The sequence below is a fragment of the Poecile atricapillus genome, chromosome Z (genome assembly GCF_030490865.1).
Source record: "Poecile atricapillus isolate bPoeAtr1 chromosome Z, bPoeAtr1.hap1, whole genome shotgun sequence".
NCBI classification, from domain to species: Eukaryota; Metazoa; Chordata; class Aves; order Passeriformes; family Paridae; genus Poecile; species Poecile atricapillus.
The window spans coordinates 60,784,068-60,797,874 of record NC_081289.1 but is presented as its reverse complement, the minus strand read 5'-3'; the positions used below and the strand labels follow the sequence as shown (position 1 = coordinate 60,797,874).

Below are 13,807 nucleotides of genomic sequence, written 5' to 3'. Positions count from 1 at the left end.
TAAAGGCAGAAAAGGGCTGATGAAACAAAGAAAGTTGAAGATGGATGGAAAAGATTGTGCTGGAACATCGGCCAACAAGTATTAATTGTAAGGATGGATCTTACAAGAAAACAATTATTTATCTTTCCATCAGATGTGGAAAAGCTGTAGAGAGTCAGGTCCACAGCAACCAAACAGCAGTGGTGATGCTGTTATAAAGACCTAGTTTCACTGCAAGCATCAGAATAATGGCATGGCATAGCACTGCTGAAAAAGAAAAAGAAAATTCAGAAAAGTGTCTAAATCTTCAACACTGTCCAGACCTTCACTGGGATGCAATCACCCTCCACAAGCTTTTTCACAGACATACAGAAACTGCAAGGTAAGGCAGCCAGGTATTCTACTTGAGATTAATTGAATCATTATTGAGAAAAAATAAAAGTTAGTCAGCACTCTTCTTCAATTTTTCCTGAAGCCAAAATCAGCAGAAAATCTTCATAAAAATCCATTAAGAGTTCAAATTCTGGAAATATGGCAAATCATCCAGCAGTCTAATAACTTTTATTGTATTTAAACTCTTAAAATTGACTATATGTTTTTTAGAGTATTAGACCTTGCCTAGGTTTTTATCTCTTTAGTATGTAAAACCACCTGGAATCCAGTAGTGTAATTCTAAAGACCTAGACTAAAAGATACTGTTAAGGCAGGAAAGATACCAAACATTTCAGTATCTTCATGGTGTTCCCTCAATATTTGGATGAAGTATCAGAGAGATGACCCATGAAGATGTCACATGGCAAGGACAATGTCCCTACATTCATGGCACTGTTTGTGAATGACAGAATTTCTTGTTTGGTGTTTTGTATTACAGAAAAACTTGGTCACAGCTGCTCAAAAGTGTTGTCAAAGCCCCACAGGCCTGTAAGGATAACCTTTGTTCATACTTGCTGTCACAAAACCACAGCCTTTCATAAGCTAAACAAGGAGTTAAAGATGCAGTGAGGAAGGAATCAAATCTAGATTTGCTGTACAGGATTTGGCTGTTACACACCTGTGATCCCACCAAGCTGCAGAAGTGCAACTGAGAGTGGAATTTCAGACCTTCTTGCACAAGATAAAACACTCATTATGACTACTGTGGCTGCCAGATTTCTCTACCTGAAAGCTGAAATTCCATGAAATAAATTCCTCTGGCCTGAAATAGGAGAATCTGGTATCAGGGTGAGCTGAGAAATTACTATCTGAAGAATGGATATAAGTAAAGATAAAGCAGAAGATATCCTCACATTTACTTTTATGTTCTATGTTTGGCAAGAATCAAACACTGAGAACTTACTAAGCAATATGATTAGGAACTTCTGGCAGGATGCTGAGAAACCAGCTATAATTACCTTCTCATGACACAAAGTTTGAATTCATAGCAGGCACATTACATGTCATGATTCCTCATGTTAATATGGTATCACAAATACAAATTACGAGGGGAAAAATGTAACACGCAAAAGATCTCTAATTGATGTATTTGATTACTCGAAGATTTACAACCACGTAAGATTTCTCTTCTCTCTGAAGTGAAATCCAAGGAGAGATGCAAAGGATATGGGGAATTCCCTGATGATCTTTTCCCCCTACGAACTGGTCCTTGCATAGCTAAAGAGGCAGAGAAAATGTGATAATGCTAAGGAGAACTGTGGGAACATTAAATATCTTCTTCATTTCAGGAGTTGGTGGGTTTTTTTTCCATTAGAGCACTTTTGTTCTGTGTCAATTAAATTTTGCTTTTTGGGAACTTGACCATAGAGGAGAGAAGTCTTGGTGGCTGCTGAGCAGGAGGACAGCAAGAGTAGCACTGGAGGAGGCACCCACTCATGGCAGGACAGGAACAGTGGGAATTCACACCCAAAAAGCTGCTGACTTATGGCCACAGTGTGTTCTGTAGGAGGCACCAGGATGGGGCTGGAAGTACAGCTCATGCAGGAAATGCTGTGGCATCCATGCCCCCAAAACTGGTGTGGATGACATGATGCATTTCCTCTTCAGGGGATTGTCCCCTGGGGAGTACAGACAATTCCACCTGTGCTAAGCCTACAGCTCATCTCAGCTGCTTCTACAGCACTCAAAGATACATGAAATGAATCTGGAAAAATTATACAGGCTTTTTATAATGTGTTCAATAAATTTGTTTGCTTAACTAAAATTATATTCTTTAACCTTTGGTCATGCACACAGGTCTCTGCCATCAATGGCACAATTATTAGTGTGTACATTGTTCACTTCTCTACGTTAATTTGTATATAAAGAAGTTAAAGAGGTGGTAAGTCTGAAAAAAAAAAGGATTAAAAATATATGTACTTCCTTACTCACTTCCTTACATCACAGGAAGTGGGTTCCAAATCACCCCAGCCTAGCCAGTAATCAGATTTCAGAAATACCTTGTAGAAGCTCAGTTTACCTTTGTGCTTGTAACAGAAGACTCCTGAAGACAGAAAAACTTTCATCATGTATAAATGACTAACAATTACATCAAACCAAATGGAGGCCTTCAAAGCAGGATGGAAAAATGGGGGGAAATTCCATCCTATTAAGATAGGACATAATTGTCTTGTACAGGAAATAAACACTATATTTTTAGCAGGTGACCAGTCAGATAGAATCAGTACAGGGTCATGATTGTGTCGTGATTCCTCATCAAATTGCAGCCTATCCCCCCCGAGAGATGACAGATCCTAGTATTTTCTTAGAATTATTTTTCTATATAGGCTCTTAATTGGGAAATGGAAACACAAGAGCTCCCAAAGCAGGCTGCATTTCATAGACTATTACCAGTCATATTTCATCTTTTACAACTAATTCAAATATTTGTAAATACCTCATACTGGTATGTTACTGCACCAAATTAGTACCATGATAAAATTTCAGTGATATCAGAATCTTCCAGCCTTCAGACTTAGCAATTCTCTGCTCATTCCAGTTTATGGCAACTGCATTCCATGAGCCAACACACACTGTTGCTATTCAAACCAACCTATTCTATTTATCAGATAGACAGAAAATCTGGATTGCCGTAGACAATAAATTCACATCCAAACTGAAAACACAATATTATGATTAATAAATACAAACTGAACTTGCAAATGGATATGAATATATTTAAAGAAAGTATCAAAAACCTAGGTAAAATAACAATACTTAAAGGAGATTGGGACAAAATTCAATAATACACCTTCATTAAATATTTCTGGTAATAGATTACTTGTTGATAACATTTTCAACCTTGCTCTGTAAAGGGGATGAAAATCAACTAACTAATGGCCACCATATGTGGGCAGATGTTTGGGTTTGATGAACAAAACAGCGACGTGGAACCTAAAGGCATCAAAGTAACTTCAATGAGCCACAGAACAGACACTAAATTTCTACTGCATTCATCCAGTAATGAAACAGAAATATTGAACAATGTTTGTATCAATTTTTGGGATAAGGTATTCCAGAACTCTCTTTATCATGGTTGGAAGTGTTTTTCCCTGGCCAGTTTGAATGTGATCAAACCGTCCTTCCAAAGAAGAAAATGTTTTATTTAAGTGTGGCTAACTCTGAAACCTAAAGACAGCAAAGCTATAAGCAGTGCTCACTCCTTGACTTCTGACCACCTTAATATCCTGGCAGCAGGATGGTTAATTTTTAACTCAACAACTATGCACTGAAAATGGACTTATAGATCAAATCTTTCTTTGTGTATGAATAATATTGTGCTTCTCATTTAAATACCTACTGTGTTTATCCTGACTACAGCATTAAGTATTAAACACGTTCATCAATTATTCAGATAAACTTATTATCTTTCATTTAAAAAGTATATTTAGCCCTTTTTTCTGAAGATTTCTAGCAAGATATTCTAAAAATGTGATGGAATGCATGTCATTCCAAAACTAAGACATGGATGTATTCACTTTTACGCATATCTTTGGTTAATGAATCTTGCTAAGCACTCCCCTCTAAGCACTCCCATTTACAGTACAATAGTACACAAACATTTTTAATGAAATCTACTGACCATAAAATCTCTTTTGTGATGCCCAGTTCTGTGTGTATTGTGTATTTATTGATAATGGACTTTAAAATGCACTTCACTGTGGAAGTCATTCAGGAGAGGCTTGGCAGGAAAGTAACTCCTTAACAAACACTAAATATCCCAACCATCTCACAGTTCTGTTCAGGGTTTCTCCCATCAGGCAAAAAATTTGTCCCCATCTTCATAGAAAGGTCCTGCTGCCCCAACCCTGCATAAATCTGAGGGGGCATCTCCTGTCCTATATGCTGGGCAAAGCCCAGTTCCTTTGCTGCCATGTCCCTGCTGACTAATTCCTGGCCTCTTCCACAGTCACATTTTTGATGACAGCCCTGAGGCAAAAGCCAGAGACGGTGAAGGAAAACCCTTCCACCCAGGGGGCTGGATCCACATCAACTAGATTTTTTTTACATCAGAATTTAAATAATTTATGTTTTCAATTTTTTATAACTTCAGCCGTGAGAGGCAGTGTTGGGAGCCAACCCCCTCTGCTTCACCACTTGTTTGCGGGGGTTACAGCAGACATTGCTGAGCTGTCAGTGTAAATTACAGCTGGCAGCACGTCAGTGCAGAATGCTTAAATGTGTGTGCAATTTCAAATATATAAATAATCCCACTGACTTCACTGAAGCACCAGAAAACATTCACCTAATATTCTTTTGTAACTTTTCAGGAGTATTTGAAAAGCAGCACTTTGATCTTTATTAGCTGTCAAGTCCATGATAAGGCAAAGTGCGCTCCTCAGCGGGCTGCGGAGACAGGCCTGGAGTCAGCTACGTCCTTCTGGAGTTTTATCTGAACATTTACAAACCAGAGTTGACTTACAGTCTTTCCCTTAAGTGTGTATTATTGCAGCATTTTGGGATCAAGAACAACGCTAATGCTCTGTGCTGGCTGTTGACCAAGGGCTGAGGAGCTCCTACCCAGGCTGTGCACCCACACTATGCTCTGGTATGCAAAGGGGCCCGGAATGGGTTTACATGCAAACCCATGAACCAGGGGATGAGTCCCATCTTTTTTATTCCAGATAGAAGAAATGCATTTGCATAAAGCATTTTGAGCAGAAATTCACAAATTTCTTCAGCAAATCTCTTCAGCAGCTGACAGTCCCCCTGTGTGACCTGAAGCAAGGCATGGTTCCTACCACCATGCACGCACATAGATATGGGACTTACCCTACGTAACATCCACAAACCTTCTCCTGACTAGAAGGCAGCACCAGGAGTTTTTCTCCCTTTGACTAAGAATGCCAGCAATTTCAGCTTGACACAGAGCTGGCCTGGCTGATGGTCTAACATATAAATCATGGGTCAAAGATAAGATAAACACATACCGGTGTAGTCCTCGTAGCACTCACAAGTGTAGCCCCCCTCTCGGCTTCGACAGAGCCCATTGCTCCCGCAAGGGTTGGAGTAGCACAGATCTATTTCTGTCTCACAGTAGTCCCCCGTGAAGCCCGGGGGGCATCGGCACCGCAGCCCGTTGATGGGGTGGATGGGGCGGAACAGGACTGTGTTGGAGCTGATGAACGGGGCCGAGCTGTCAAACTTCAGGACAGAGACACACTTCATGTAGTTCTCACAGGGCTCACGCAAGCAGATGTTGTCGTCAAAAGGCAGCACCCTCTGAGTCGAAATCGTGGTCAGCAGTGTCCTGTTGAGGTAGATCTGCTCCTGCAGGTCCTCAGAGGGGAAGAACTTGTTACGAATGCCGCCAGGGAGCAAGGCTGAGAAGGTCACATTCAGGATATTGGAGCTGACATCTGTGTCATTTTGGATATTGAAAACAAAGATGCCATCCTTGGCAGTGGAGAGCACAGTTGCCACCCCTTCCACAAACAGGGACAGGAGGGGAGAAAGGAACCTCTCCTGGGACATGTTCTCCAGCCGCACTGTGATGCTGTTGGTGAGCATGTCGTCCGTGATGATGGTGACACGCAGGGTGCAGACTGCAGTGACACTGTGAACACCATCTGAAGGGAAACAAGAAAAATAACATGTCAGAGAGCAGGCTTCAACCTGCAAACAAGAAGGCTCCCATAGCCTCCTGAAAATGAAACAGACTTGCAGACAGTTCAGGGCACCAGGATGAGAGATGGATATGTACCCGCCTTCTGCAGTTATTGCTATTGCCTTTTCTCAGGAAAACAAAATAAAATTTCTTAAGAATTGTAATTCAAAGGACCCAAGACATCTCAAAGAGGCCAGAAGATCCCAGACAAATAACTAGCAAGGGTTAGCATGGAAACAGTCTGAAGGCCCTATGATGGCCAAGGGAAACCAAGAGGAAGGGGACTCTCATGACAGTGACTGCTAGTCTACAATTGGTGCTGGGAAGCTGCTGTTTTTCACAGCACAATACCAAAATTATCTTCTTCAGGTATTGTCTCAGGCTTAAGGAGCCAGAACTCTGCACAGACAGAGAATTGTGACCAGAGCTTATAAGTCATTTAAGGAAGCACATCTTCAAATCTGAGTGCCAGAACTTCTTCATTTCTCATATGTAACTTCTTAAAAGTATTTTATGAATATGAGAAAAAAATTTAAATATGCCTGTAGTGAAAAGCAGACATTTAAAAACTCTTCCATTTTATTCTTTCTTTAAGTCATTTCTGATACTGCTGCGGCTGTTCTGCAATAAAACACATAATTATAAATATATAACACTAATACCTGACACTGGACTGAGATGCCACTGTAAAATTTCAGTACACCCTGGGGCTTACAGTAGTGCTGTGAATGTACAAACTCTAGATTATTCTGTCATTACGGAAAATAATTATGACACAGTGAGTGTTAAATTTAATCTAACTTCAATGCAAGTGTGGAATGGGAAGTTACATCATCACTGAAACCAAATCACTTACTTTAATTCTGTCTCCTTGCTAACATTAGGGACTCATTAAAATACAGATTGCATTACAGAAAATATGGTTAGCATTAGAGCAGCATCTAGAAATCCCAGATGAGATCAAGAGTGGCTTCCAATAGGAAATGTTCCTTCTGAAAGATGTCATAGTGTAAACATACAACCTTTAAATGGGCATGAGCTCATCTCATGAGAGAGATGAATTCATTTGAGTGGGGGTTAAGAACTGAGCACAGTTTCCTTAGGCCACAGCTCAGTGTCACAGCCTTGGTCTGAAGTATCCCACTGGTAATGATTACACAAGTAACCTTCTATTAAGCCTGACTTCAAATAAACCACAAGGTATGTGCAGAAATGGATTTTGAATCACATCAATGTAAAATTGCATCAGGAGCTGCATTTAAATCCACCAGTGTGAGACCAAAATTCTAACAGCACAGACTGCTAAATGTCATTTTGCTAAGGTTTGTTATCTCAAAGTGTAACTTTATGACCTATTATGGTCACAGAGAAATAGAACAGAAAAAATCAGAATGATTTCTTTCCTACTCACTGTCACCACTTCATCTCAAGTATGGTTTTGTTTTAAAAAGAAATGTATTGTTGGAAGATTTTTCCCCCAGTTTTATAGCAGCAATATAGTAAATCACAGCACCATAACTAACAAAATGGTTCTTGACTCCCTCCTCCTATTTGGTTGTTTGTAAAAGCTCAGCTGTTGACTTTTTCCCCACTGAAGCAGCTTTTACGCAAATTGAAAAATCTCTTCTTCTTCGTGCTACTTTAACTACTGCCTGCTAAAACCAATCAGTCAGGAGGGATCACTGTCTGGAGTGATCTGTTTGACTTCTCCCAGGTAACAAGTGACAAGACAAGAGGAAATGGTCCCAGGTTGCTCTAGGGAAGGCTCAGATTGAGTATGAGGAAGAATTTCTCCACCAAAAGGGTGCTCAGGCATTGGAACAGGCAGCCCAGGGAAGTGGTGGAGTCACCATTCCTGGAGGTGTTGAAAAGATGTGTAGATGTGGCCCTTAGGGACATGGTTAAATGGTGGGCTTGGCAAGGCTGGCCAAGCCTTATATGTTGGACTCGATGACATTAAAGGTCTTTTCCAAAATAAACAATTCTATGATTCTATTCTATTACAGAAGCTCACATACCAGCTTTCATTTTCTCCCACATTTGCAAAAATCTTTATCTTCTATCCCTCAGACTCATTCCAGAAATGTGTAGTCTTGGCTTACATCAAGACCCAAAGCAATCTTTACAAATGTTTGGTAGCCAAAGTCCTCATTGCAAACTCCTCCTACAGGGTCTGTGGATTTCTGGCCAACAGACAATACAGGATACCAGTATTTTTATAAATGACATCCTCAGACTAGTTTACCCATGTCTATCATTTGCACAGCTCATTCCCTTGAAAGGCCAGAACCAACTATTCACTATTTTTTTTCCTAAAGCAATTGACATTTGCCTATTTGTCCCATAGAGTGCCTGAACTATTTTGCTATTTGTTGCACAACATGCTACAGGAATTCTCTCATTCCAGCCAGAATGCTGGACAATGGGTCCCTTTTTTAAGACAACACTATGATCTATAGCCCATGGTATGTATAGTAAGAAGACAAAATACGATCCACTGTCTGACAATGCAGTGGAGTCTACAAACTGTCATAATCAATATCAACTGTCACAACATGCAAGAGCTTCCCAGCATTCACAACAGCTATTCTGACACAGTTAATAAATCACTGGGAAAAGCCTGGTGTCAGATACCACACAGCCTCCTTGTTCCATGGGCAGCACAAAAGAAAACTGGGCACAGACATATAGCTGCAAAATGAAGCTGTGTTTTAAAAGCCAACTCAGCTTTGTGCAACCCTGTTGCAGAGCATTAAAATAAAAAGAGAGTAAAAAGGGAGCAGAGCATGTGTACTATAGGCAACAAAAGAATGGCACGGCTATAGAGCTGGCTGGACAAGCGCCTCTTTCATATCACCAGTTAGGCTGAGAGCAGCATCACAGGATCTGATCATCTATTCATTCAGAAACTCAAGGAAAGTTGAAACAATCTGTGGTTTTATGAGACCAAATTAGTATCTATTCTACTTTCAACAGACAACATTCGCTTTGAGGTTGGGAACAAGCACAATAAAGAAAGCTGAATTTTTTTGTCCTTTTTTTTGGGAAATGACTTAAGCCCTAAATACCCAGTAATGTATGTGTTTTGAGATTTACAACAGAAATACTCCATGAATGTTTAAAATTATTTCTGCCAAAAATGCCAGCTAATTATCATTAGGAAGTACTACTTTGTGGAGTGGCAATACTTGGTGGCCCTCAGTGTTTGAGATGCCCACCATATGCAGCTGCCAATCTGCTAAAAAGGATCAAACCATCAGAGTTTCCAAAGGTCTTATGATACAGCTATAAGAAGTCCCTATCATGTTATGGCTGGTGCAAGATGGTTTCAGTCAAGGGTGTGAAATAACCTTCAAGTTGCTACACGGGAAAATTATGGCTACACTTTACTCTTTGGAGCAGATCTTGGAACAGATGAGTACACACACATTCCCCATGCTAAGCTGTCACCAGTTCTCACAACTATCATGTAGGGGCTTCAGCAAACCAGCTGGATGCAGAAGTCTTCCTGAAGGAGCTCTAAACACTCAGATCATTCTGGCAGACAGGATGTGCAGGCATCCTCCTAAGAATCATTTGAGCAGACAGCCTAGATCTTAGCAGCCGAAGCCACCCGGATAGCCTGAGGAAAGGGAAACACAAGACAGACCAAAGGGGAAAAAAAAAGATTCAAGCAGTCCTTTTGTTGGCTTGGCTCCTAAATCCCTGTACCAATGGCTTTTGTCACTTTGTCCTTGAGTTTCTCTTCCATAAAACAGGGATAATAGCACTTACCATGGGCACCCTGAAGTAGAGGGTACAGAAGATTAAAAGATGAGACACTGAGGTAACAAAAGCAACTCAAATGTCCTTAAGAAATCATAAAAAGTTCTTGCAAGAGCTGTTGCAGCCAAGTTTATCAAAAACAAGGTGGAAAGATTAAAATAAGACTCTTAATGTCTCACAGACCTGTGAAAAAACAAAGGGAATTCTGAACAGCCTGGTGGCAAAACCAAAAAATGTGTTTATTACAAATGTGGTTCCTGCACACTGAATTTTTATTCTGGCAATATTAGTCTATGTATAATTTCCACAAAAGTGCTCTCTAGAAGGTTGAAAAAGAAGACTGCTGTCTTTTGAGTCATTGTCATTGCTGAAGAGAAGACACAAAAGTAGAATTAATCACCTTCATCCTTCATCGAATTAATGAAAAGGTCTAATAGCAAACACATGTCCTGATGCATTACAAAGTAAAGAGAAGACAAGGAAAGCTGATGAAAGCTTGATGTTCTCTAAAGTACATTAATAACTAGAAAATTGACTAAATAGTATTGTTTCATTATTAACTTTATAACAGACCTTATCAAATCTGATACTTTAATCTCAGCTTTCTATCTTCTGGCAGTCCATAAACCAAAGAATTTTATTATCTAGAAATGTAAACACAGCAGAGTTTAACTGAAATGCATATTTGGCAATGGCAGCACCTGGCCAGGAAGGTTCTTTTGTTTCTTAAAAAAATTTAAGTTTGCAGAAATAAAACAATTAACACTTTTTTTACATATATACAGCTTATTACATACAAAGGTCTTAGTACCAATTTTGAAAGCTGCATACTTTATAAAAATACTTTAGCATCAGAGCTTTCTTTCAAAGATATACCAACCTAAAACCATTCTAATTTTGCTTTATAACACATCTGGAAATAGCAGATGTCAGTCTTTACAACAGCCATGCAAAATCCTTGCCTAGCAATCCACAGGTTCAAATAACCTCTTGTCCCTCCCAAATCATAAGCAGCCATGGCCATGGGTAGCAGCCGTTGCTTGGTAAAAGGCCTTGGAATCATCAAAGCTGCACCCCATTGCTTCCAGCCATGTCTTTACATATGGGAGTTAATACATACCCAGTCCAGCACTAAACCTGCAATTACTGATGAGGATGCCATGCTTTTAGGGTCCTCTCCACTGCTTGGGTGGCAGTAGCACATCAGTAGTACCAGGTCACAGGAATGAATACTGCAGGCAATGCTTGGCTGTCTGAGCAGGGCTGGCACCCAAACCACACTTCCTGCTGAGCAAACAGCAGTAAAAAATCAGCAGATGTCAATAAAAGTGAGACAGAGTGCACAGTCCTGCACTGAGCTTCGGTTTGCCTCAGAGAATCAGCATTGCAGGGCTGACTCCTTTCCTTCATTGTGCTTCTACCACCATGGAAGCAGATTTAAAATGCATAAAATATCAGTGTGCTAACACTGTTCCTTCCAAACCATTGCTGTAGGCACTACAAAGCTTCACTTCCACGAGTAGAAATAAGAAGTCTACGAACACCCATAAGATAAACTCCTTAAAATATCTCCTATGTTACAGAAAAGTTCAGGAGCTTATAAAGCCAAGAAAATACCCTGAAAGAAAATAACCTGTACAGAAAATGGCAGGTGAAAACCTAAGTAAGATTCCTTGCTGTAACACCAGGAAAAAATGACCAGAAAGGCAAATGGGCATAATTGTGACTTAACAGATACCCCATCTCAGTGTTTTCCCAGTTAAAAAGCAGCCTCACTGAAGAAATGTTTCAGGATAGAAAGTGTGTATGACCCCAGTTTCAGTGTCCCCTCAGGGCACCCTGGAAAAGGAAGCAGGGGATGGTTTTGGTTGTAACTTTCCAAAAGACAAGAGCAATGTCCAGTGGCAAATATCCTGTGTCCCTAAAGAGGCTGTTCTGTAGCAGGAACAGCTCAAAGTGCAAAAGCCTGTTGTGCTAGAGAAAAGTGATCTTAAATGGTACAGTAACAGAAAAATACCATCTATGAAAAATACACTCCACCACTTGCTTTGTAAAAACATAAACATACTGTGTATAATATCCTACTATTTCTTAGACAGGCATTCTAATGTATTCTGTCAAAGCCTCCCTTTTCTTGGAATTAGAAACACTGCTGATGAGCAATTCTGTCATTACGTCAAGTTGGATGCAGCTACATGGAGATGACCGTCCTTGGCCACATGAAGCTTATGTTATTGATTTTGTCCCTTTGTTTCAGGCTGCTAGTCAGCTCCCTGCATTTAGGAGCACTGACTGCCAACACAAGCTGTGGGCTTTGGAAACAATATATAAAAATAACTATCTATTACACAATGCCAAAGATTCATGTTGGAACCACTGCTCTGACAGATGTCAAAGTCCAGGTCTGCTCCCAAGCCCATTACACCAACAGGAAGATTCCCACTGACTTCAGTGAGCTTCATTCCCTGCCAAAATTTGGCCTAGAGCCTAATCCCCAGAGTCACTGCCAATGCACTCACACAGAGCTTCACTCCCAACCCTGCAGCCCCACACAAGAACAGTTTGCCCAGGAAATGGCTCGGAGCTGAAAAATCAGGATGGCGAGAGCAGAAAGCAAAACATGAGGGATGAGCAGGGCAAGCATGTGGACACTAGAAACATGCCACATGGGCTGCACCTCCTGAGTCATAAAGGTGGTAAGCGTTTTCCTAAAATCAGGTGTCTGAATCTGTACCTCAACATCTCTCAACTTCCAGGAAGGATGAGCAGCTGCAGTCACCCCTCAGCAGATGCTCTGTTCTTAAAACATTGGCCAATGCTGCCCAGCATCATTTGGAGGAAAAGAAGGTTTGGAGCAGTCACAATAAAAGGGAAAATGAAGGCGTGTTACCTGGTGTTACAGGGGTATTTTAGATTACAGGGTGAGGTCAAAAAGGAGGCAGCTGAGGTACATGGTGTATGCAAGTACCTTGGCATACCCAGTCCTGACTGAGCTGCAAGGAAGGGCAAAGTCCTGGGTAAGACATGTCTTTAGGGGAAAAGAAAGTATCTGGGATTAACTGGCAGACTGATGGAAGACAAGCAATAGTCTACACTTGCAGAGTGCCAGAGTGTGATCGTGCCAGTGACCAGCTCTCCTCAAACCAGCATTAACCACATTACCTCCAGGACTTTCCTGCTGCCACTGCAGCAACTCAGAGCACCCCACGTGTCTGTCCAGGCCACCCAGGCCACAGGGTATGCACCCAGGCCACGGCCATGCCAGGCTGTGCCTTGTCACTGCACTGCCCATGGCAGCATCAGCCACATCCCCACTTGTGAAATTATGCCAGGGTCCTTGTAAGCAACAGATCCCAGCAAGTGCGTTCAGACACTTCCAGGCAAAGCCACCTTTTCTGCTCACAAGCTGCAGGCACTCTTAATTGCAAGACAAACCTTAATGTATTTCTTTTTGCAAAGAAGATGAATATCTGGGACACCAGGGGAAAGTGGGCAGTGGAACTTGGGGCTCTCACCCCACAGTTCCTTTGGCAGCAGCCATAGCTGTACCAGCTAAATCAAACAGATAAAAATACCCAAACTGTGGGAGGATAAATTGTGCATAAAGCAACTGTGAATTCCCAATGTGCTTAAGAGAAAAAAACAAACCAATTTTGGCATCATTAGCTTTAATGTAGCCTGTGCTGTTCAGGATTATTTACTTTGTACACAATACTGAAAAGAAAAAGAGCATATTTCAGTCTGTATCTTGAACAGGGAATTAAGAATAAATTTATGCCAACTGGATTGCTCAACGTTGTACAAGATTGTTGTTCTGAAACCAGCACCTGCAAGCTGGGAATTTTGAAATGTTAATTGGGTTGATAACACTAGTCTGGGGGAACATTTCCGGAGGGTAGGAGGTAAAGCAAGTTGGATATGCTGGCAGGAATAAGCACTCTTGAATTCTAACTGCAGCAAGGCTGAAGATACAACCTAATTTCC

General features: G+C 41.0%; 1 protein-coding gene across 1 annotated transcript in view; it reads right to left on the bottom strand.

The window, feature by feature from the left end:
• Positions 1-13,807, bottom strand: part of LOC131573470 (cadherin EGF LAG seven-pass G-type receptor 1-like) — a 163,679-nt gene that overhangs the window by 90,569 nt on the left and 59,303 nt on the right. Inside the window, exon 2 of the mRNA XM_058827458.1 lies at positions 5,382-6,020. Within this exon, the coding sequence (XP_058683441.1) occupies positions 5,382-6,020 (639 nt within the window). The remainder of the gene's footprint in view (positions 1-5,381; positions 6,021-13,807) is intronic.